General features: G+C 41.5%; 3 protein-coding genes and 1 pseudogene across 9 annotated transcripts in view; 2 read left to right on the top strand and 2 right to left on the bottom strand.

The window, feature by feature from the left end:
• Positions 1–9,854: 9,854 nt before the first annotated feature.
• Positions 9,855–15,168, top strand: LOC117337041 (annotated as a pseudogene).
• LOC117338591 (mucin-21-like) lies at positions 12,538–14,335 on the bottom strand. The gene is made up of 3 exons (XM_033899949.1): positions 13,734–14,335; positions 13,471–13,473; positions 12,538–13,081 (listed from the first exon to the last, which is right to left on the bottom strand). The coding sequence occupies exons 1-3, from the start codon at positions 14,333–14,335 to the stop codon at positions 12,538–12,540; spliced, it is 1,149 nt and encodes a 382-aa protein (XP_033755840.1).
• Positions 15,169–17,924: 2,756 nt separating the features above from the next.
• Positions 17,925–26,001, bottom strand: part of LOC117337038 (TOX high mobility group box family member 4-like) — a 117,715-nt gene continuing 109,638 nt past the window's right edge. For 4 of the 7 annotated variants that reach the window (XM_033897792.1, XM_033897793.1, XM_033897794.1 and 1 more), the window contains 4 exons: positions 25,458–25,541; positions 24,140–24,376; positions 22,617–22,747; positions 19,347–22,045 (listed from right to left, as the gene is read on the bottom strand). In XM_033897792.1, coding sequence (XP_033753683.1) covers positions 21,985–22,045; positions 22,617–22,747; positions 24,140–24,376; positions 25,458–25,541 — 513 coding nt within the window. In that variant the 3' untranslated portion in view covers positions 19,347–21,984. Of the gene's footprint in view, positions 18,241–18,902; positions 22,046–22,616; positions 22,748–24,139; positions 24,377–25,457; positions 25,542–26,001 lie in introns of those variants that run through there. The other 3 variants (XM_033897789.1, XM_033897790.1, XM_033897795.1) reach the window with 3 other exon arrangements.
• On the top strand, positions 18,329–19,655 carry LOC117337040. Its single transcript, XM_033897796.1, has 2 exons — positions 18,329–18,426; positions 18,471–19,655. The coding sequence occupies exon 2, from the start codon at positions 18,549–18,551 to the stop codon at positions 19,614–19,616; it is 1,068 nt and encodes a 355-aa protein (XP_033753687.1). The 5' UTR covers positions 18,329–18,426; positions 18,471–18,548; the 3' UTR covers positions 19,617–19,655.

Raw genomic sequence — 26,001 nt, 5'->3', positions numbered from 1 at the left:
GTATAGGTGATCATGATTCACCTCAGGTAAAAACCTATTTCATCGTCTTTCATTGTAAGGACATAGCGTGTACCAAATTTGGTCATAATACTACCGGGTATCTGTGCCTACTTAATATGTAATTTCCAGGAGTATAACACACGGTACAGACCCTGATCAATGTAAACTTGTATTATAATTAACGGTTTATAGTCAGGGTCTATAAATAGCATTATCGATCTGATGATATACTGTTTAAAGAAACGATATTAAATATTAAATGCTGTGACTGGTTTTTACCTGTTTGGACAGATATTTTGTTAGTGTAAGGCGTATAAAATGATATAACATTTCAACATCTTCAGTGTGTGTTGTGCTATAAATCTTATTTATTTCGTAAAACTTCATTTACACCGGAAACTTTGTTTTATAATGTAAAATGTACGAATGTCCGAGGGGACTTGTTTAGTTTCGACTTTTCTGTTATTCCTTATGTGTTATTAACATTATTATTGATATTCCCTCTCAAGGATAAGCGTTCGTACTTTTGTGTGTATATTGGATTCCTCGTTTCTTACTAGTTACTAGTGTCAATAATGTAAAATATAGTTATCTGATACACGTTATAACGCGAAAAAAACACGTTATTTCAGAAATAAAGCAATTAATTGCGTAATAACGCGAAAAAAACACGTTATAATGCGATAAAACACGATAAAAAGTTCACAGTAACAATTTGAATAAATAATTGTGCGCGTTCGTTAGAGCTGAAACCGTCCATTTTGCCTGACAAATAACAATAACAACTAAATAATAACAAACAAGGATTAATAAATGAATAATATTTAATATGTGGTTACTTAAATGTCTATCTTGGGCTGCCGTAAAAAATAATAATGGAAGAGGCTTATAATTATATTTATGTTTCAATTCGTCAATAGAGAAAATAACACTTAAAACGATTTTTATTTTATCTTTGATTTCCTGCATTTCTGACATCAAACGTCTCTTTCAAAATTCCAGATTAGATCACACATGGATAATGTTTTGTATAACAAGAGGTCATCGTACAAACTACATAACAACATGGCAATAGGTTCACAAATACAGCCTCGTAGTTAAACTTGTTAAAAAGTTATCATATTAGAATTTCGGCAACGTCTTTGTCGAGTTTGGTGAATAGGTCACCCAACACACTTTTGACTTGTTTTTGTCTTCGTTTGAGGATGATTATATCCAAGAGCTTATCATCTCCGCTAGTCAAGGTTTCTGTAACGTAATCAGAAGCCTTGCCTAGCGAAGATGAGAGCTTATCAGAACAGAGAATACTCAGCATGTTTCGTAAACACAACCATTTTGTCTCCGTCAATCTATCTCTACTCTACTGTCTAACCAGCAAATTTTATCTAAAGGCGTTGATAAGTTTTGTCTTTTGTAAACCCTTTTGTCAAAAAGTGTTTCCCCGCATATTTCCGCTCAATTTTTGCATAAAAAAATGATTAATTTTTGTGTATTTTTCCTGGATTGCCTAAGTTATGAGATTTGCGTTGATACAGATTTGTAAAGTAACTCGATGTGTAAGTAATATTGTTTTCTCTGATAAATTGCGTCAGGTCTGGAAACTCGTACCCTGTTACCGGTTCGGTGATGCTAGGTGGGGCTAGGGGTTTCAATTTTGAAACGAGTAAAGCGGTAACTTGGTAAGTTAAGCTCACCAATCCTTCCTACATAACGGACTGTGTAACTTGTGAACGCGTCGACGGGTTGTTCGAGGGTATAACCACAGTATTTGGCCACTTACCCGATGGAAATGCCATACAGATTTTGAGGTTACCTCTGCAACGTTAAGGTCACTCAATAACACAAAACGCATAGATCCAACCAATCACACGAATAAGTAACAAAGTCACGTGAACTGTGTTCGTGCTTTTGCAATTCGGGTAGATCCCTCTCCCTCGAGACGCCGTTTTGATTGAAAGGTCGGACATTTGCATTTTCCCAACATTTACGTCCACTTTACATGTATTACTGAAACCCGGGGGCATAACATGTACGTACAGTGTATTACTGAAACCCGGGGTCATAACCTGATATTTTTGGGAAGGGCTCTTCTACTGTTATTGTGTATGATGATGTTTAGGGACAGTTTCATAAATAGATTGTCCTGTACGTCGTGAATGAATCCAAAGTTGCAAAAAACACAAGTATGTGTATAGTAAATACCTTTCTAGGCGGGTACCTTTAACTAACACAAGTATGTGTATAGTAAATACCTTTCTAGGCGGGTACCTTTAACTACAGGAAGGAGACTTTTCATTTTGTAACTTATACTGCGAGTGACTTTACTTGAAGTATTTATAAAAAGCTCATAACTTAGAAATAGAAATTGTTAAATATTATCAAGGAATCAAATAAACGCAGGAACCCCTGTTTAAATAAAGAACTCCCACCCTTCCATGTACCCCCACCATTCCTTGTACCCCCACCCTCCATGTACCCCCACCATTCCTTGTACCCCCACCCTCCATGTACCCCCAACCTTCATGTACCCCCACCCTCCATGTACCCCCAACCTTCATGTACCCCCACCCTCCATGTACCCCCCACCATTCCTTGTACCCCCACCCTCCATGTACCCCCACCATTCCTTGTACCCCCACCCTCCATGTACCCCCACCATTCCTTGTACCCCCACCCTTCATGTACCCCCACCCTCCATGTACCCCCACCATTCCTTGTACCCCCACCCTCCATGTACCCCCATCCTTCATGTACCCCCACCCTCCATGTACCCCCACCATTCCTTGTACCCCCACCCTCCATGTACCCCCAACCTTCATGTACCCCCAACCTTCATGTACCCCCACCCTCCATGTACCCCCACCCTCCATATACCCCCACCCTCCATGTACCCCCACCCTTCATGTACCCCCACCCTCCATGTACCCCCCACCCTCCATGTACCCCACCCTCCATGTACCCCCAACCTTCATGTACCCCCAACCTTCATGTACCCCACCCTCCATGTACCCCAACCCTCCATGTGCTACCACCCTCCGTCTACCCCCACCCTCCGTGTGCCCCCACCCTCCATGTACCCCCACCCTTCATGTACCTCCAACCTTCGTGTACCCCACCCCCCGTGTACCCCACCCTCCATGTACCCCCACCCTCCATGTACCTCCAACCTTCGTGTACCCCCATCCTTCCGTGTACCCCCACCCTCCATGTACCCCCACCCTCCATGTACCTCCAACCTTCGTGTACCCCCATCCTTCCGTGTACCCCCACCCTCCATGTACCCCCAACCTTCATGTACCCCCACCCTCTATGTACCCCCAACTCTCCATGTACCCCCACCCTCCATGTACCTCCAACCTTCGTGTACCCACCCTTCGTGTACCCCACCCTTCATGTACCCCACCCCCCGTGTACCCCCACCTTCCATGTACCCCCACCCTCCATGTACCCCCACCCTTCCTGTACCCAACCTTCATGTACCCCCCCCCTTCATGTACCCCACCCCCCGTGTACCCCACCCTCCATGTACCCCCACCCTCCTGTACCCAACCCTTCCTTGTACCCCCACCCTCCATGTACCCCCAACCTTCATGTACCCCCACCCTCCATGTACCCCCACCCTCAGTACCCATCCTCCATGTACTCCACCCTCCATGTACCCCACCCTCCATGTACCCCCACCCTCCATGTACCCCCATCCTCCATGTACTCCACCCTCCTTGTACCCCCACCCTCCATGTACCCCCCACCCCCACCCTCCATGTACCCCCCCAACCTCCATGTACCCCCACCCTCCATGTACCCCCCACCCTCCATGTACCCCCACCCTCCATGTACCCCAACCTCCATGTACCCCCACCCTCCATGTACCCCCCACCCTCCATGTACCCCCACCCTCCATGTACTCCACCCTCCTTGTACCCCACCCTCCATGTACCCCACCCTCCATGTACCCCCAACCTCCATGTACCCCCACCCTCCATGTACCCCCACCCTCCATGTACCCCTATCCTACATGTACTCCACCCCTCCATGTATCCCAACCCTCCGTGTACCCCAACCTTCATGTACCCCAACCCTCCATGTACCCCCACCCTCCATGTACCCCCACCCTCCGTGTACCCCCACCCTCCATGTACCCCACCCTCCATGTACCCCACCCTCCATGTACCCCCCACCCTTCATGTACCCCTATCCTACATGTACCCCCATCCTCCATGTACCCCCATCCTCCATGTACCCCCATCCTCCATGTACCCCCACCCTCCATGTACCCCCACCCTCCATGTACCCCCACCCTTCATGTACCCCTATCCTACATGTACCCCCACCCTTCATGTACCCCCATCCTCCATGTACCCCCATCCTCCATGTACCCCCACCCTCCATGTACCCCACCCTCCATGTACCCCCAACCCTTCATGTACCCCCATCCTCCTTGTACCCCTATCCTCCATGTACCCCCACTCTCTATGTACCCCCACCCTTCATGTACCCCTATCCTACATGTACCCCCATTCTCCCTGTACCCCCACCCTCCATGTACCCCACCCTCCATGTACCCCCACCCTCCTTGTACCCCACCCTCCATGTACCCCCACCCTCCTTGTACCCCACCCTCCATGTACCCCCACCCTTGCATGTACCCCCACCCTCCATGTACCCCCATCCTCCATGTACCCCACCCTCCATGTACCCCACCCTCCATGTACCCCACCCTCCATATACCCCCACCCTCCTTGTACCCCACCCTCCATGTACCCCACCCTCCATGTACCCCCACCCTCCATGTACCCCCACCCTTCATGTACCCCTATCCTACATGTACCCCCACCCTCCATGTACCCCTATCCTCCATGTACCCCCACTCTCCATGTACCCCCACCCTTCATGTACCCCTATCCTACATGTACCCCCATTCTCCCTGTACCCCCACCCTCCATGTACCCCCACCCTTCATGTACCCCCACCCTTCATGTACCCCTATCCTACATGTACCCCCACCCTCCATGTACCCCCATTCTCCCTGTACCCCCACCCTCCCTGTACCCCCACCCTCCTTGTACCCCCACCCTTCATGTACCCCTATCCTACATGTACCCCCACCCTCCATGTACCCCCACCCTCCATGTACCCCCACCCTCCATGTACCCCACCCTCCATGTACCCCCCACCCTCCATGTACCCCATCCTCCATGTACCCCCACCCTCCTTGTACCCCACCCTCCATGTACCCCCACCCTTGCATGTACCCCCACCCTCCATGTACCCCCATTCTCCCTGTACCCCCACCCTCCATGTACCCCCACCCTTCATGTACCCCTATCCTCCATGTACCCCCACCCTCCATGTACCCCCACCCTCCATGTACCCCCACCCTCCATGTACCCCATCCTCCATGTACCCCCACCCTCCATGTACCCTGTCCAAAAACTACCGACATGTGCCAAGATTAACTTTGTTGACAATTACCCAGTGTGTGGTACATGTATCTGATATCAGATAAGATAGGAACACTTTGATAGGCCGACGGAAACACGCGGAAGTAAAAAAACATTGTCTAGTCCAGACCCAGACAGGACGACAACCAGGTATAGTCCAGACCCAGACAGGACGACAACAAGGTAGGTGCTTCCCTGCTTCCGAACCTGTATTACATGCATACATGATTTAATAGGAAATTGGGCCTTCCATCGTGAAACATGCTTGGGATGATTTTTCATTGATACAATTAGTTATTAATTATAGATACACCGTTTGTCGCTTTTCTGGAAGGTGTGACATACACGCGCATAACATCTTAAGATATCAGTCCAGTGACAGATGATTTTTAAATGCCCCATACATGTATATTTTGTTTTAAAATATTTTGACAAAACGTCTTGACACACGTTCAGGATTTTCAATAGTAACAGAGTAAGAAATAAATGAATGAAATTGCAACCGACAGCCGTTTCGTTTTTCTAGGGCAGTGATGCTATGGATCTAAAGTGTTCATGCCGAGGTGGCTACGGAAACTAAAAAAAAATGTGAAAAGATATGTTAGAATACTGGTGGGCAGGTGCAAGAGGTCCATACTTCAATTTCATAAAAAAATAGAAATTTGAAAATGAAAGTTGTTCTTTTATCGTTTTAACACGAACTGTTCGTTGTATATACTAGTAAGCATTTAACACTGTATTATAAACATCTTGTGAATTTAGTTCATTTGTTTTACATGAGTCAAATACGAACTACGAAAACTATTTGAAGAATGTTTTGATGTTTGAAATATATTGATCTTAGTTTTTGCAAATGTTTTAGAGAGCTTATCAGTACAGGTAACAGAGACCTTGTGCGTTCTTCAATTTCACCGATAAGTATATTGACGGTGTGAAATCATTACGTAACAAAAACGTTCTTGAGTATGTTACGTAACCAACAAAGACATCTTACAACATCATCCGCTAATCTCGATCTTTACTTATCTGGATCTTTACTTACCTCGATCTTTACTTACCTCGATCTTTACTTATCTCGATCTTTACTTATCTTGATTTTCTCGATCTTTACTTATCTCGATCTTTACTTACCTCGATCTTTACTCATCTCGATCTTTACTTATCTCGATCTTTACTTATCTCGATCTTTTCTTACCTCGATCTTTACTTACCTCGATCTTTACTTATCTCGATCTTTACTTACCTCGATCTTTACTTACCTCGATCTTTACTCATCTCGATCTTTACTTATCTCGATCTTTACTTACCTCGATCTTTACTTACCTCTATCTTTACTGACCCCGATCTTTTCTTACCTCGATCTTTACTTACCTCGATCTTTACTCATCTCGATCTTTACTCACCTCGATCTTTACTGACCCCGATCTTTACTGACCCCGATCTTTACTTATCTCGATCTTTACTGACCCCGATCTTTACTGACCTCTATCTTTACTTACCTAGATCTTTACTTATCTTGATTTTCTCGATCTTTACTTACCTCGATCTTTACTGACCTCGATCTTTACTTATCTTGACCTTTACTGCCCTCGATCTTTACTTATCTCGATCTTTACTTATCTCGATCTTTACTCACCTCTATCTTTACGTTTCTCGATCTTTACTGACCCCGATCTTTACTGACCTCTGTCTTTACTTACCTCGATCTTTACTTATCTTGATTTTCTCGATCTTTACTTATCTCGATCTTTACTTATCTCGATCTTTACTTACCTCAATCTTTACTGACCTCGATCGATACTTACCTCGATCGATACTTATCTCGATCTTTACTTATCTCGATTATCTCGATCTTTACTTATCTTGATTTTCTCGATCTTTACTTACCTCTCTCTTTACTGACCCCGATCTTTACTTACCTCTATCTTTACTTATCTCGATTATCTCGATCTTTACTGACCTCGATCTTTACTTATCTTGATTAGTTCGATCTTTACTTATTTCGATCTTTACTTACCTCGATCTTTACTTACCTCAATACTTATTTACCTCAATCTTCAACGTAACTAGCAGGGCAAGTTAAAGCTAAACGGTATGAAAAGCATAATGCTTTCAATGTCCCGATTGTTAATTTTCCATTTCTAGATAGTAATGTCCTTGTTTCCCCTATATTCTATTTTTAAGGACGTGTCCCCTTAATCACGATTTCTGTGACAAATGTCGTTAACTGATGAAAATGAAAATAAAATAAAATATAAAAATGGAACAACACAAGTTTTTTTGTGTGATGAAGGTTGATGAAAATCATATGAAAGGTTTTGTGTTCGGCATCGTGATCTCATTTGGAGATAGTCTATTTCCTTGTACGATATGAACTCTTACGAGTTAGATGCTTGTTGATATGCGGAGTGATTCCGAGATTTTCAACGAGATATTTTTCGCTCACCCAAACTTTGCGTAGAGCAAAAGGGCACATTTATACAATGCAGTGATACACATATTCTTCAGCATTATCTTTGTACATATGGTAAATCGATTAGAATTGGCAAAATACCCATGTACCAACATAAACGTTTTCGTGTACAGGGTACAATGGTTATAATGAACATTAGATAGTATTATAATATAAAATACATAACTGTCATCCCCTTGGTTATCATTTGACCTAGTTTTGTATGGAGGGTGTCGTCGTGACCTAGATTTGTATGGAGGGTATGTCGTCGTGACCTAGTTTTGTATGGCGCGTGTCGTCTGTGAAGCAGAAGTCGCTTACTCTTCCGGATCACATGGTCCTATTATCCTTGTACTTAGTCATGAGTCTCCGTGCTATCTATATATCTATATATCTATATATCTATTAATCTATATATATTGTTCGTATTGCCCTTGTTGTTAATTTTGAGTTAGAGTTATTGATTCGTTATAATGTCGGTATTCTCTGTTAGAATTATTGATTCGTTATAATGTCGGTATTCTCTGTTAGAGTTATTGATTCGTTATAATGTCGGTATTCTCTGTTAGAGTTATTGATTCGTTATAATGTCGGTATTCTCTGTTAGAGTTATTGATTCGTTATAATGTCGGTATTCTCTGTTAGAGTTATTGATTCGTTATAATGTCGGTATTCTCTGTTAGAGTTATTGATTCGTTATAATGTCGGTATTCTCTGTTAGAGTTATTGATTCGTTATAATGTCGGTATTCTCTGTTAGAGTTATTGATTCGTTATAATGTCGGTATTCTCTGTTAGAATTATTGATTCGTTATAATGTCGGTATTCTCTGTTAGAGTTATTGATTCGTTATAATGTCGGTATTCTCTGTTAGAGTTATTGATTCGTTATAATGTCGGTATTCTCTGTTAGAGTTATTGATTCGTTATAATGTCGGTATTCTCTGTTAGAGTTATTGATTCGTTATAATGTCGGTATTCTCTGTTAGAGTTATTGATTCGTTATAATGTCGGTATTCTCTGTTAGAGTTATTGATTCGTTATAATGTCGGTATTCTCTGTTAGAGTTATTGATTCGTTATAATGTCGGTATTCTCTGTTAGAGTTATTGATTCGTTATAATGTCGGTATTCTCTGTTAGAGTTATTGATTCGTTATAATGTCGGTATTCTCTGTTAGAGTTATTGATTCGTTATAATGTCGGTATTCTCTGTTAGAGTTATTGATTCGTTATAATGTCGGTATTCTCTGTTAGAGTTATTGATTCGTTATAATGTCGGTATTCTCTGTTAGAGTTATTGATTCGTTATAATGTCGGTATTCTCTGTTAGAGTTATTGATTCGTTATAATGTCGGTATTCTCTGTTAGAATTATTGATTCGTTATAATGTCGGTATTCTCTGTTAGAGTTATTGATTCGTTATAATGTCGGTATTCTCTGTTAGAGTTATTGATTCGTTATAATGTCGGTATTCTCTGTTAGAGTTATTGATTCGTTATAATGTCGGTATTCTCTGTTAGAATTATTGATTCGTTATAATGTCGGTATTCTCTGTTAGAGTTATTGATTCGTTATAATGTCGGTATTCTCTGTTAGAATTATTGATTCGTTATAATGTCGGTATTCTCTGTTAGAGTTATTGATTCGTTATAATGTCGGTATTCTCTGTTAGAGTTATTGATTCGTTATAATGTCGGTATTCTCTGTTAGAATTATTGATTCGTTATAATGTCGGTATTCTCTGTTAGAGTTATTGATTCGTTATAATGTCGGTATTCTCTGTTAGAATTATTGATTCGTTATAATGTCGGTATTCTCTGTTGATCTTATTTATAAACATTGTTGATTATCTATCAAATCATATCACAATATTAGTGGAATGCGTGCAATGTCACGTACAGTTTTCATTGTAATTTCCCTAGTGTATAAATCCATGTCTATGTTACAGGTATGTACAGCTGTTTGGACCAACTGTATTGGATTGTGTTGATGACGTTACAATTCAATCAACATGTTGCTTGGCAGGGTGTATATAGTACGAGCAGTCTTTTACGAATACTTGACATTGTGAAGATACAAAACCATGGTCGGGAAATGGACATGTCGTCTAAACTGTTCGAGCGAGTCCCGGTGTTGGTGTGGAGAAGTGGGCGGGACGGTTGTGGCGGACTGTTCCGCCCTAAACCTGACGAGGATACCTGACTTCCTACCCACGGTAAACATTGTGGATCTCCGGTACAATCAGTTATCTGTACTGAACAGTACAGACCATCTACCACCAAGCCTGCTGTACCTGGACTTGTCAAATAATATACTTACCAAATTCACGGACGAACCTTTCAAATATCTAGTCAACCTAACGGGGTTGGACCTCAGCGGAAACAACCTGAGGTATTTACCGACAATATACACACCTAACATATTCTCGGGTTTAAACTCTCTGACCTTTCTTAACCTGAAAAAGAATAATGAAGATGATTCGGCCCTGTATCGTTATCCCAGTCCCATAGCCACTCTCCGCGGCCTCACTACACTAAATATGGATGGACTTAGCAACGCGAGTCTCGCCCAAGTGTTGTCGCCTCTCACCAAACTAACCACATTAGATCTGTCCGGCGGAAGTGGTCAGTGCTGGATCAACATGGCGGAAGACTTTTTTGACGGTGTTCCATCCTCTCTTCGTGATGTTTACCTGTCTAAGTGTGACATACGCCACATAGAAAATGGAACCTTTCGATCCTTGCCGAATCTCACGGTCCTGAGCCTGTCAGAAAATAGCCGTCTCACATTTAACGTTCTCCGAAACCTGACGTATGATCTGCAGTTCACAAACATAAAGAAACTCTACCTTAATAAGGTACATTGTATGTATGGCATAGGTACATTTATATTTGAAGAAGATACAATATTTCTGAACAACACCCAACTTGAAGAACTGCATTTGGACTTCAACAGGATGGAAATGGTCGAGGACACGATGATACGATATCTTCCTGACTCCCTCAAACTGCTCTCGGTTGTTGGAAACAAGTTCACATTAGGAAGCTATCTGTTGGAAATGCATTTGTTAAAATCTCTGAAATACATCGATGTTAGTTTACAGTTCGGCCAACACGGATCTGTTAGTGAAATGTTGATGCAATGTTTCGACTGGCGATGTCCTAAGGAAGCAGAGGATCCGGAACACAGATCCTCGGAGTCCTATAAATGGCAGCCCAATATATATTTACCTCCAAACTTAGAGGTTATCGACGGTCACAGTAGCTCTTTCCGTGGTACAATAGGGCATTTTACATTCATGGAGCCGAACAATGTCAAGGTAATTGATGGACACGACAATTTGTTGCAGACTTGGAAGGGTCCCATCCGTAACCTGCGGCGAGTCGAGTATATGGACTTGTCCCATAACTCCTGTGGTAGTGTGACCACAAGCTTCTTTGAGGACGTCTCTAGTATGAAAACACTAATATCAGTAACAACAACCTGGGAGAAGTTTTTAAAAATGATACAAATGGCGATATGTTAAAAAATCTCACAAGTCTAGAAACACTTGACATCAGTCACAACAAGATCGATTGTCTATCTGTCCGAGTATTCCGTGGTCTCAGTTCCTTACAACAGCTAGATCTCAGTTTTAATCATTTGACTGACTGGGACATCGAAATCGAACACATGCGCCATCTGAAACTTGTTAATATTTCATTCAATCGTTTAGTTGTTCTCCCGAAATCGTTTATGGATACTGTAGATAGTATGGTCAAGATAACGAACCTTTCACTGGACTTAGGGGGAAATCCGCTACGCTGTAGCTGTAATGGGCGTGATTTCCTCAAGTGGGTAAACAAAAAGAGAACACTCTTCGTCAACCTGACCACGTATGAGTGTAGAGCCACGGATGAAACCCGAATGTCATTTGGTCAGCTGGAAGATATTATATCCAAACTGGACAGAGACTGTAATGACTATATTGGTCTCATACTGGGAACGTCGGTTGTCATAGTGATATGTGTGTCATTTGTCATCAGCGGCTTGTTGTACAGATTTAGGTGGAAGCTTCGCTACCTCTACTACATGGCACGGAATCGATACAGAGGATATGACGTCATCAGGGACAGGTCAGGATCCACGGAATCGCACTACATGTATGACGCCTTTGTGTCGTACTCCGATTCGGATAGCTCGTTTGTTATACAGAATATCGTAGAGAATCTGGAAACCGACCGAGGTGTACGCCTCTGTCTCCACCAGAGAGATTTCCTTCCAGGTAATGAGATCGCCGTTAACATAACAAATGCCATTAATAACAGTCGGAAAACGGTCGCCATCATCACCAACAGTTATCTAGATTCCTATTGGTGCATGTTCGAGTTCAACATGGCACGCATGGAAAGCGTGTACACGCGCGCTGAGGAGAACGTACTGTTCCTGATTCTGTACGAAAAAATCTCCCGCCGACAGATTCCAATGGACGTGCTTGACGTCATTGATTCGGACTCTTATATCGAGTACCCGGATGACGAGCAGGGCAATGTTGTATTCTGGGATAACATCAAGGAAGCTATCTATGGCTAATCGTAAAAATCGACAGCTAATGTTAGGTGTTACTAGTAACAAGTAATGAAAGTCTATATATGAAATAGCCAGACTAGATTAACATAGCATTAGCCGTCCCCGACATGCTGTCAATAGCACTTGCCGCCCCTGACATGCTGTCAATAGCATTTGCCGCCCCTGACATGCTGTCAATAGCCCTTGCTGTCCCTGACATGCTGTCAATAGCATTAGCCGTCCCTGACATGCTGTCAATAGCATTTGCTTTCCCTGACATGCTGTCAATAGCACTTGCCGCCCCTGACATGTTGTCAATAGCATTTGCTGTCCCTGAAATGCTGTCAATAGTATTTGCCGCCCCTGACATGCTGTCAATAGCACTTGCCGCCCCTGACATGTTGTCAATAGCATTTGCTGTCCCTGACATGCTGTCAATAACACTTGCTGCCCCTGACATGCTGTCAATAGCACTTGCCGTCCCTGACATGCTGTCAATAGCATTTGTCGCCCCTGACATGCTGTCAATAGCATTAGCCGTCCCTGACATGCTGTCAGTAGCATTAACCGCCCCTGACATGCTGTCAATAGCATTTGCTGTCCCTGACATGCTGTTAATAACACTTGCCGCCCCTGACATGCTGTCAATATACAGTTATCAAATGGGTATGAGGGCGATAGTGATTTTGTCAGCCCCGAAGCAACAACTGTTGCACGAGGGCTTTAGCCCGAGGGCAACCATTGTTGATGAGGGGCTGACAAAATTACTATTGCCGAATTACCCCATTTGATAACTGTTTTATTATACCTTTTCGTTTTTTTCTCTATAGGCCTATAGATGTTTGTGCTGGTATGAGAATCTGCTAGATAGTCCTCCACTAACTTGGCAGACGTTTGTATGACCCTTTTAGTGTTTTGGCTATCTCTGTCCGTTAATAATGACTCGATCTCTACGTCTGTGGCGTTTTGAAAACGTGTGTGTTGATCCGTGTTTGACAGTTTCGTGAGAGAAAACAAAATGTTAGGTTACCGTCTGCAACAACAAACAATCTGTGTCAATTAAGCGCTTGCATGTCGTTTTGTCTTTCAACGTTCTGACGACGTTACAGCAGGGGTGTGACAGTTCGCCGTGTGACAGTTTGCCGTGTGACAGTTTTTTTCGAACTGTCACACGGTGTGATAGTCCTGGAAACACATGCGCAATCCTCTCGAGGCTGATAGTCAAATTATCACATTACTTTTATATATAGAAAAAAACGTAAAGGTATAATAATAGCATTTGCTGTCCCTGACATGCTGTCAGTAGCATTTGTCGCCCCTGACATGCTGTCAATAGCACTTGCTGCCCCTGACATGCTGTCAAAAGCATTTATCGCCCCTGACATGCTGTCAATAGCACTTGCCGCCCCTGACATGCTGTCAGTAGCACTTGCTGTCCCTGACATGCTGTCAGTAGCACTTGCTGTCCCTGACATGCTGTCAATAGCAGTTGCTGTCCCTGACATGCTGTCAATAGCATTTGCCGCCCCTGACATGCTGTTAATAGCACTTGCTGCCTCTGACATGCTGTCAGTAGCATTTGCCGTCCCTGACATGCTGTCAATAGTATTTGCTGTCCCCGACATGCTGTCAATAGCATTAGCCGTCATTGACATGCTGTCAATAGCAGTTGCTGTCCCCGACATGCTGTCAATAGCATTTGTCGCCCCTGACATGCTGTTAATAGCAGTTGCTGTCCCCGACATGCTGTCAATAGCATTTGCTGTCCCTGACATGCTGTCAATAGCACTTGCCGCCTCTGACATGCTGTCAATAGCACTTGCTGCCTCTGACATGCTGTCAATAGCATTTGCCACCCCTGACATGCTGTCAATAGCATTTGCTGTCCCTGACATGCTGTCAATAGCATTTGCTGTCCCTTACATGTGTCAATAGCACTTGCTGTCCCTGACATGCTGTCAATAGCACTTGCTGTCCCTGACATGCTGTCAATAGCCCTTGCTGTCCCTTACATGCTGTCAATAGCATTTGCCGCCCCTGACATGCTGTCAATAGCACTTGCCGCCCCTGACATGCTGTCAATAGCATTTGCCACCCCTGACATGCTGTCAATAGCATTTGCTGTCCCTGACATGCTGTCAGTAGCATTTGCTGTCCCTAACATGCTGTCAATAGCACTTGCTGCCCCTGACATGCTGTCAATAGCACTTGCCGCCCCTGACATGCTGTCAGTAGCACTTGCTGTCCCTTACATGCTGTCAATAGCATTAGCCGTCCCTGACATGCTGTCAATAGCATTTGTCGCCCCTGACATGCTGTCAGTAGCATTTGCTTTCCCTGACATGCTGTCACGCGCCTGTTATTTCCAGGTAGTCACTATGTTTCTTATCTGCTGAACATACGCATGATGAGTTGTCACAGTCTATATGTGTTTGGACATATCCTAGTGCGCATGGGGCATCTTAGACGCTGAAGGGGTCTGTCCAGGTTAACATTCGGTAACACAACTCCCTGTAGAGTATAGGGAGAAGGGAGGAAAGCTCGTCATGTCGGCAAATTGATACAATGACCTCTTGTTGTACAGAACATGTGTGAACTAATGTTGAATTTCGAAGGAGACGTTTGATGACAGAAATTCATGCAGCCAGGAAATCAAAGATAAAATAAAAATAGTTTTTATGATGATTTTTTATTTTTGCTTTATGACCAATTAAAACAATTGATATAAGCCTCTTCCGTTAATATTTTTTACGGCAGCCCCAGAGGGACATTTCAGTAACCACTTATTTAATATATAATTTATTTACCCTAGTTTGTTACATGTATTATTTCGTTGTTACAACTTACTTGTTATTTGATCCTTTCCACAAAACGCGGTAAGGTTGTCCGACAAAATTATTTATTTGGTAATATTGGTAAAGCAAACATTATTCGACACATACGAGGGCTGCTTGATAAGTTGTGAGTCTCGTATTGAAGGATTTGACTTTTGCCGGACATAGTGTATTATATTTCAACATAATCCCCTTCAGTATCTATACACTTTTGCCAGCGGTGTTCAAGGGCCTCAATGCCACTTTTATAGAACTCCTTTTCTTGACTGTTCAGAAAGTCATCCACAGCATGGTAGGGTTAGGGTGCCTGAAATAGCAGTTTTCAGTTTTGGAAATAGATGACACTCTAATGGATCGAGATCAGGTGAATAAGGCGGATGCTCAATCAATTTAAAGCTACAGTTTGTTATTACGCATGAATGGCAGCCATGGCAATGATAGACTCTTTCACCCTAACCCTGACCCTAACCCTAACCGATTTTATCCATTTTGCAAAAGCCACTTGTCTTGTTTTGAGAGTACAACCTCGTCGATATAAACTAACCAAACGAGACCAGTCCTTGGGTACACGGCCCTATATAGCCAGAGAATAGTAGGACTTAAAAAGAACATCATTGAGTACCTCCTTCAATATGAGGCTCAAACCTTATCAATCATCCCTCGTATAAGTTGTCAAAAGTGAGTATTTTACTGAACAGAGGCTGTCTGCTTAATCAACAATTACAAACAAGGAATACCAAAACCATAGTCTAGGAGTAATATCGATGTGATTTCTACCTACATATGTTAACTCGGGATATTAGTGGACACAGACATCAACAGTAAAAGTAGGATATACACGAGCTGGAACAATGTAGAGCTACGTTTATTAGTCTGAAGATATGTAAATTGGATGATTATCACGATCGCGCTTGCGATAACCATGTCATAATAACATGTTTACTATTTTTTGATAGAGGAACTTTAGGGATAAGAACATTGAGTTTGTTGTCCTGAAGAAGCCTCGGAAAGCAAACCAGTCAAAAATTACCAAATAATTTAGAAAACATTCATTCTTTCAGAGACGTATAGCCTATAAGTCTCTGATTCTTTACAGTGTTGGGATGAAATACAGATGTAACATATTTATGGGAGACTAATCCAAGTATTAATTAATTATTCGTTGAGTAAAGAACTTTTCCTAATATCTAAATTAAAATGCTGCCACAGTATTTTTACGCTGTCCAGGAGTTTTTCCTTGAGAGGCAAAATCGAAAATCATTCCACCAAATTTGGTTCATCATAGCCCATTCACATCCCTGCTCAAGCTTGAACTCGGTTGATCTACTGATGCCAGGAATATATAGTCCCATGATATATATCGACTCGTGATCATGCAGCACAATTTATTGAGGTCGAACTAGCGCTTTTAAAATGAAGCTGTTTTGGGAATTTTTCCTGTCAATGACGTTACAGCTGTCCATATATATAAACTGAAAAGTATTCTCAGTCGGTATGTAGTTAAGTGTTGTTTAATTGTTTAAAAATACTTTCAGCAACATTACAAAATATTTCACTGGCCAAAATAAAAGCCAGTTTTTAATCAGTATTACCATAACCATAATAAATGTCTACATTAATTAATATAGCTTCAGCTGATATGGACCTGTACCTTACCTCGCAATGACACTGAAAGTCTAGAAGTCTACATGAGTTATCTCCCTTCGCATGGATCTCTACATGAAAATTGACAGAGCAATCGTGTCACATTTTGATTAATCATAATGGTGAAAGTTTTGCCAGTTTCGTAGCAAGCGTCAATAAAACAATACAAAAACGGAGATATTAATTACTCCTATGGTGTCCCATCTGTTATGTTTGTATCTGTTTAATATCGTCAAGGATTTCATTTGATTATCACTTTTTTATGTATTTTTCCATTACAGAAATGCTACACTCCAAATTACGTCTTCATGGGTACCATCTAAATAAATAAAACATCTATAAAACATTTCATAACTATCATCAACTGTGAAGTATGGAGTAATTAATGATGGATTTACTTCAAATTTCAATTATCATGAAAGCTCTATTGTTTTGGGTTATAGCTATTTATGTATTTAATTAGGTGTCCCGACACTTTATCACTAGCCCTCCACCTCTGGGTTGCGAGTTCGAAATCTACGTGGGGCAGTTGTCAGGTACTGACTGTAGGCCAGTGGTTTTTCTCCGGGTACTCTGGCTTTCCTCCACCTTCAAACCTAGCACGTCCTTAAAATGACTCTGGCTGTTATAGGACGTACCCCAAACCAAACTTAATTAGGAATATCTTGAGTGATTAAAACAAGTTTAATATAAACTATAATCTGACAATTATAGGAGTTACATTGATCATCCGTCCTTATCTATATTGTATAGATCTATATCTATATTGTAAAAGTTGTAAAACACAGCTGGGTTATCCCCCTAATTATCAATCTTACAACGTCTAAAGTCCCTGTCAAAGTCCAGAGATAGTGATGATGGATATCCCCAGATTGACTTGAAACAAATACCAAATTTTTTTGGAAAACATACATCATTGAAATAACTCCATTAAACCTCTGTGTATAGTGGCTGACTTATCAATACCAACTCACCAAACTCTTACACCATTAAGTCAACAACAAAAGTCTTTTGCAGCATTTTTTTTTTATTTCGATAGATGAAGTTGGGTGAATTTTCAACAAAATATCAAACCGTTTTTATTTCCATTGGGTACATTGAAACAAAGGCACAATCAATGTATCAACACAAGGAACACAAAAAAAGCAGTTGCTATAGCAACCTGGTTGTTGTCAGTCCGTCTCTGTGTCTACAAGAGAGCACACAACAATAACAGTTACAAAGAGATTTGCCAGATATAAAAACAGTAACCATAATGATGAAAACAAAAAAATATTCCCACATTGTATTTCATATAACACACAGGTGAATGTAGACCACACCTGTCACTCAACCTACATCGCTACACGTACATCACCCCTGTTTGAGGACCACACCTATCACTCCACGTACATAACCCCTGTTTGTGGACCACACCCATCACTCCATGTACATCACCCCTATTTGTGGACCACACCCATCACTCAACGTACATAACCCCTGTTTGTGGACCACACCCATCACTACACGTACGTACATCGCCCCTGTTTGTGGACCACACCCATCACTCCAGGTACATCACCCCTATTTGTGGACCACACCCATCACTACACGTACATCACCCCTATTTGTGGACCACACCCATCACTCCATGTACATCACCCCTATTTGTGGACCACACCCATCACTCCACGTACATAACCCCTGTTTGTGGACCACACCCATCACTACACGTACATCGCCCCTGTTTGTGGACCACACCCATCACTCCATGTACATCACCCCTATTTGTGGACCACACCCATCACTACACGTATGTACATCACCCCTGTTTGTGGACCACACCCATCACTCCATGTACATCACCCCTATTTGTGGACCACACCCATCACTCCAAGTACATCACCCCTATTTGTGGACCACACCCATCACTCCAGGTACATCACCCCTATTTGTGGACCACACCCATCACTACACGTACATCACCCCTATTTGTGGACCACACCCATCACTACACGTACATCACCCCTATTTGTGGACCACACCCATCACTACACGTACATCACCCCTGTTTGTGGAACACACCCATCACTCCAAGTACGTACATCACCCCTGTTTGTGGACCACACCCATCACTACACGTACATCATCCCTGTTTGTGGACCACACCCATCACTACATGTACATAACCCCTGTTTGTGGACCACACCCATCACTACACGTACGTACATCACCCCTGTTTGTGGACCACACCCATCACTCCATGTACATCACCCCTGTTTGTGGACCACACCCATCACTACACGTACATCACCCCTGTTTGTGGACCACACCCATCACTACACGTACATCACCCCTGTTTGTGGACCACACCCATCACTACACGTACATCACCCCTGTTTGTGGACCACACCCATCACTACATGTACGTACATCACCCCTGTTTGTGGACCACACCCATCACTCCATGTACATCACCCCTGTTTGTGGACCACACCCATCACTCCATGTACATCACCCCTGTTTGTGGACCACACCCATCACTCCATGTACATCACCCCTATTTGTGGACCACACCCATCACTACACGTACATCACCCCTGTTTGTGGACCACACCGGTACCCATCACTCCATGTACGTACATCACCCCTGTTTGTGGTCAACATCCATCACTCCGTTTATGGACTAGATGATAAATACTGGCTACTCGCTGCCTGATTCAGTCTTCAAATTCCTACCTTGATGGTGTGACAAAAAGAAACCAACTAGAGTCTAACCTAAGGCTCCAACACGGGTTGAACATTTAAGATTCTCAACTAGAGGATTTGAATTTCTCTGTGTACCCTTAAGATTTGTCTCACCGGTACATTGTCTCACCTGTACAGTGTGTATCACCTGTACATTGTCTCACCTGTACATTGTCTTACCTGTACAGTGTGTATCACCTGTACATTGTCTCACCTGTACAGCGTGTCTCACCTGTACATTGTCTCACCTGTACAGTGTGTATCACCTGTACATTGTCTCACCTGTACATTGTTTCACCTGTACAGCGTGTCTCACCTGTACATTGTCTCACCTGTACAGTGTGTCTCACCTGTACAGTGTGTCTCAACTGCACATTGTCTCACCTGTACAGTGTGTCTCACCTGTACATTGTCTCACCTGTACATTGTCCCACCTTTACAGTGTGTCTCACCTGTACATTGTCTCACCTGTACAATGTGTGTCACCTGTATAATGTGTCTCACTGCCAAGCAGTCATGACAACCTGCTTATATTTAATTGATGGTTGGAGATCTAAGGGTTGAGATTTATACAGCATTTACTTATAATTAAATCACTATCAAGTTATCATGACAAATACACAATTTTGACTGGTTGAGCTTGGCCTGCAGTCTACATACATAATACATCTGGAGCTACTTCTCCGAGTCTGGCCAGTAATTATCATCAGCATGTTACACATCATTAGTATCATAGCAATCATCTAACCTACAAATAAGGAAATAAAGCTACTACATCATCATTTAACTTCTCCAGAGACACATTGTGAGCCTTGTAAAAGTTTATTTCCATGTCTAATACAGCTTACTCTATCTTAATTGTATTCAAACATTTTAAATGTAATTACTACCGCAATACTTCACATTATTATCTTCAATTGAATTTATTTTTTTAGATCTACCAAAGATTTTTTTGATTGTTTTAATTTAGCTAGATATTACAATATATAATTAAGTTTTCTTTCAAGCCTCAATTTCACAATACAACAGAAAATATTGAATAAAAAATAAATTTAATTACAATGTAACTGGATTATCGTAATTCCAATTTAAGTCTCTGACAATGATCATGAATAATTAATTATCACAAATCCTCTCAAATTGGAAAAAAACAGGAATGTGAATTTTTAACTTACATAAAGATGAACACAAATTCCAACACATATATATATAGAACATTGAAATGTAAAAGTTTTACGTTGAGCAGATAGATGAAGTATAGTGTCAGCTTTATAAACACCATTCAAATCATTTTAATTTTACAACATATTCAACCATGAAAACAAATATTGTAAGAGTTATTCCCCTTATATCAGTGTGTTACTACATTATGTTGGGGCTTGAACACATGGGAGTTTGATACATCATCTTCTTTAATAGGGAAAATTAACAAAGAATCCTAACTTTGAATCCACTGATACCAAGCACATTGGAAACTTAACACTTTGAGGCAGAGTGGAAATCTTGACATGATATTGTGAATAAATGACGCACAACTATGACAAACAAAAGGTTAATTCAATGGCGCAAACAAAATTGAAATGGAGCAAAAAGAAATCCATCAATTTGTACGGACTGTCATGATTCATACCTCACCTTAGAGGTCCTCCCACAAAATCAATACAGTAACACCAGGCTTAGCCCAGCAATATGATGGCTCCACAGCAGGGAATACTTCTGCCCCAATAACACTAATCATTTTCAAATAAAATCTAAATGGCATATTCATATGTCCATCACATATTATGCACACTAGTTTTTTCCACCAGCCTTAATGCCATCAGTGCTCCATCAATGTTTAACAACAAATCTCATTGAAGTCCATACACATGTACCGCACATCCTATCAAATTAATTTAAATTTTAGTGTCTAAAACAAGCTATTATCTAATCATCTTTATCTTTTCCAACACATAAAATATTCATAATTCATTTTCATAATTTTCATACCTACATACATATATATATATAGTGTGTATGTAGACATTGAAGTTCATTGATATTTGATAACAAATCACCATTTCCATCAACTGATGTCGAACAATTCCAGATCCATATACTTTACACAAAGTCATCCAAGCACACTTTTGACCAGGTTCAGAACCTGTTGTCTTGTCGGGTAAAACATCACTTTATACAGTGTCACATCAATGTTCATTCCTCGGTTCTAATGACCATTATCCATCCAGTCCTATTATCAGGCCACCCTGTTTTACTTCAGCAATCATCACAAAATAACTTAATGGCAGCTACACGGTCCACATCAATAGGAAACATTTCTACTGTAGTCCATACAATGTCTATTTGACTGGAAAAGAATTTGACCCTTGTCTAGAGGCGGCCCAGGCGGTGAAAACATCCCTGAAAACATCAACAGAAAATTATTATTTGCCCAACATTGGTATATACAGGTGAGAATAGGAGATATACAGGTGAGAATAGGAGATATACAGGTGAGAATAGGAGACATACAGGTGAGAATAGGAGACATACAGGTGAGAATAGGAGATATACAGGCGAGAATAGGAGATATACAGGTGAGAATAGGAGACATACAGGTGAGAACAGGAGACATACAGGTGAGAATAGGAGATATACAGGTGAGAATAGGAGATGTACAGGTGAGAAAAGGATATACAGGAGAGAAAAGGATACATACAGGTGAGAAGAGGAGATAAACAGGTGAGAAAAGAAGATATACAGGTGAGAAAGGGAGATGTACAGGTGAGAAAAGGAGATATACAGGTGAGAAGAGGAAATATGTAGGTGAGAAGGAAGAAGAGATATACAGGTGAGAAAGGGTGATATACAGGTGAGAAGAGGAGATATATGGGTGAGAAAAAAGAGGAGATATACAGGTGGGAAAGAAGAGGAAGTATACAGGAAAGAAACAGGGATATACAGGTGAGAAAAGGAGATTAAAGATAATTACCTGCAATGACTGACTACACACTCGTTGCTGCAGTACTCGTTGTCCCAGCCGGGGTTGTCCAGTGTGGTGTTGGTACAGCCATTCCTGATACACCACTTTGATGTGTAGGGCATGGCCTGGTTACACCCGTCCTGTCACAAAATTAATATCGTATTGTATTACACCCGTCCTGTCACAAAATTAATATCATACTATATTACACCCGTCCTGTCACACAATTAATATCATACTATATTACACCCGTCCTGTCACACAATTAATATCATACTATATTACACCCGTCCTGTCACAAAATTAATATCGTATTGTATTACACCCGTCCTGTCACAAAATTAATATCGTATTGTATTACACCCGTCCTGTCACACAATTAATATCGTATTGTATTACACCCGTCCTGTCACAAAATTAATATCGTATTATATATACACCCGTCCTGTCACAAAATTAATATCGTATTATATTACACCCGTCCTGTCACAAAATTAATATCGTATTGTATTACACCTGTCCTGTCACAAAATTAATATCATATCATATTACACCTGTCCTGTCACACAATTAATATCGTATTGTATTACACCCGTCCTGTCACACAATTAATATCGTATTATATATACACCCGTCCTGTCACAAAATTAATATCGTATTGTATATACACCCGTCCTGTCACACAATTAATATCATTTTATATTACACCGTCCTGTCACACAATTAATATCATATCATATTACACCTGTCCTGTCACACAATTAATATCATTTTATATTACCCCCATCCTGTCACATAATTAATATCATATTTTATTACATTTTTACCAGTGAAATATCAAAAATTATTTATTTTATAAAAGTGATATTTTTCACAAGTGAAAAATATCACTTTTGCTGATTTGACCAATCAAATTGATTATTAGAAAATACCAAAATAATTGACCAATCAGAAAGCCCGACATATATGTCAGCACCTGGACAGGGGGAACTACTTTTTTTGTATGCCAACTTACGCTGTAGGCCTAGTTAGCATACGGGGTAGGTTTTTCGTTGATAAAAAATGTAATAAACAGAATATCTAACAGTGTCTTCAGTAATACCAAATATATTTCACTCGTGTGGCTAATATTTTGATATTTTTCACTTGTGCTGCGCACTCGTGAAAAATATCGAAATTTTAGCCCCACTCGTGAAATATATTTGGTATTACTGAAGACACTGTTAGATATCCTCTATATATTACACCCGCCCTGTCACACAATTAATATCATATTATATTACACCCGTCCTGTCACACAATTAATATCATATTGTATATACACCCGTCCTGTCACACAATTAATATCATATATAAAATCTTATATATTATACTGTCTATTGGTGGTGCAGCTTTTTAATGAAATAATGTTACAAGAAGACATTGCTGACCTCTCAGCAGATTCACACTATAGGAGGGGATTATCAAACAGGATTATATCCCCATCCCTATTGTTTTCCCAGACAAAAGTTCAGTACAAATTAACTACTCACCATCATATCCATGCTTTGTGGTCCTGGGGCAATATCCTGCATGACGCGGTACTGGGGTGGGCTAGTGTATCCTGTCTGGTAAGGTGGGCTAGTGGTCATGTGTCCCATCATATCCTGTGGGGGAGACATGCTGTTCTGTGGGGACGTAGCTATAGTCTGTGCATGTTGTAGGTGTGAGCGGGCACCGCGTGTGGGTAGGGCTACCACGCTGAGGCCAGTACTCTCCTCAGTACCACTCTGTAATACAAACTCAAAATTAGCTTGGAAATCATCATAAATCACTAAGGTTTTCAATCAATTTGAACACCACTAGTAAAATACCTACATTACCATATACGCCTCCCATTCTCACACTTCATCTCAAAGATTCTCTATCTCATACATACACCTCCCATCTCATACATACACCTCATCTCATACATACACCTCCAATCTCATATACACCCTCATCTCATATATACACCTCCCACCTCATACATACACCCCTCATCTCATACATACACATCCCATCTCATACACACACCTCCCATCTCATACATAAACCTCCCATCTCATACACACACCTCCCATCTCATACAAACACCTCCCATCTCATACATACACCTCCCATCTCATACATACACCTCCCATCTCATACATACACCTCCCATCTCATACATACACCTCCCATCTCATACATACACTTCCCATCTCATACATACACATCCCATCTCATACACACACCCACGCATACATACCCCCCAGCGTCAGCAGACACTCGCCAGCCATACACACACACGCCCCCACCATACAAAACCCCAGCTCAGACACACACCCCAGCTCATACACACACACCCAGCGCAGACAACACCGCCAGCGCAACAGACACCCCCAGGCAACAACACAGCCCAGCCAACACACACACGCCCACGCAGACAACACACCGCCCAGGCAGACAAACACCCCAGCGCAGACACACTCCCATCTCATACAAACACCGCCCAGCGCATACAACACCGCCAGCCATAAGACACACCCAGGCAACAACACCGCCAATCTCAATAACACGCCCATCTCATATATACACATCCCATCTCATACATACACCTCCCATCTCATACATACACCTCCCATCTCATACATACACCTCCCATCTCATACATACACCTCCCATCTCATATACACACCTCCCATCTCATACACACACCTCCCATCTCATACACACACCTCCCATCTCATACACACTGTTTATCTCGTTCGTCTTCAATTAATAATAATGGGTCAGAATTTGAAATAAAATAAAACTTATAAAATTCCAGCCAATGGTCCCTTAGTGTACCTGAATGTTAGAGCGTAACTGTTGACGACCACTTCGTGTTGTTATTGGTTTAACTGACAACTTATTCCCTTCTTCCAGGGCAGCCTAGAAGTAAATACATCACACTTAGTATACGCTCCTACACAGTGATGTATACATTGTACACAGTATATTGTAATTACACGCTCCTATACAGTGATGTATACATTGTACACAGTATATTGTAATTACACCCTCCTATACAGTGATGTATACATTGTACACAGTATATTGTAATTACACGCTCCTACACAGTGATGTATACATTGTACATAGTATATTGTAATTACACGCTCCTACACAGTGATGTATACATTGTACATAGTATATTGTAATTACACCCTCCTACACAGTGATGTATACAGTATATTGTAATTACACCCTCCTACACAGTGATGTATACATTGTACACAGTATATTGTAATTACACGCTCCTACACAGTGATGTATACAGTATATTGTAATTACACGCTCCTATACAGTGATGTATACAGTATATTGTAATTACACACTCCTACACAGTGAT

Source organism: Pecten maximus, chromosome 11, assembly GCF_902652985.1.
Source record: "Pecten maximus chromosome 11, xPecMax1.1, whole genome shotgun sequence".
NCBI classification, from domain to species: domain Eukaryota; kingdom Metazoa; phylum Mollusca; class Bivalvia; order Pectinida; family Pectinidae; genus Pecten; species Pecten maximus.
This window is presented reverse-complemented; position numbering and strand designations above follow the sequence as displayed.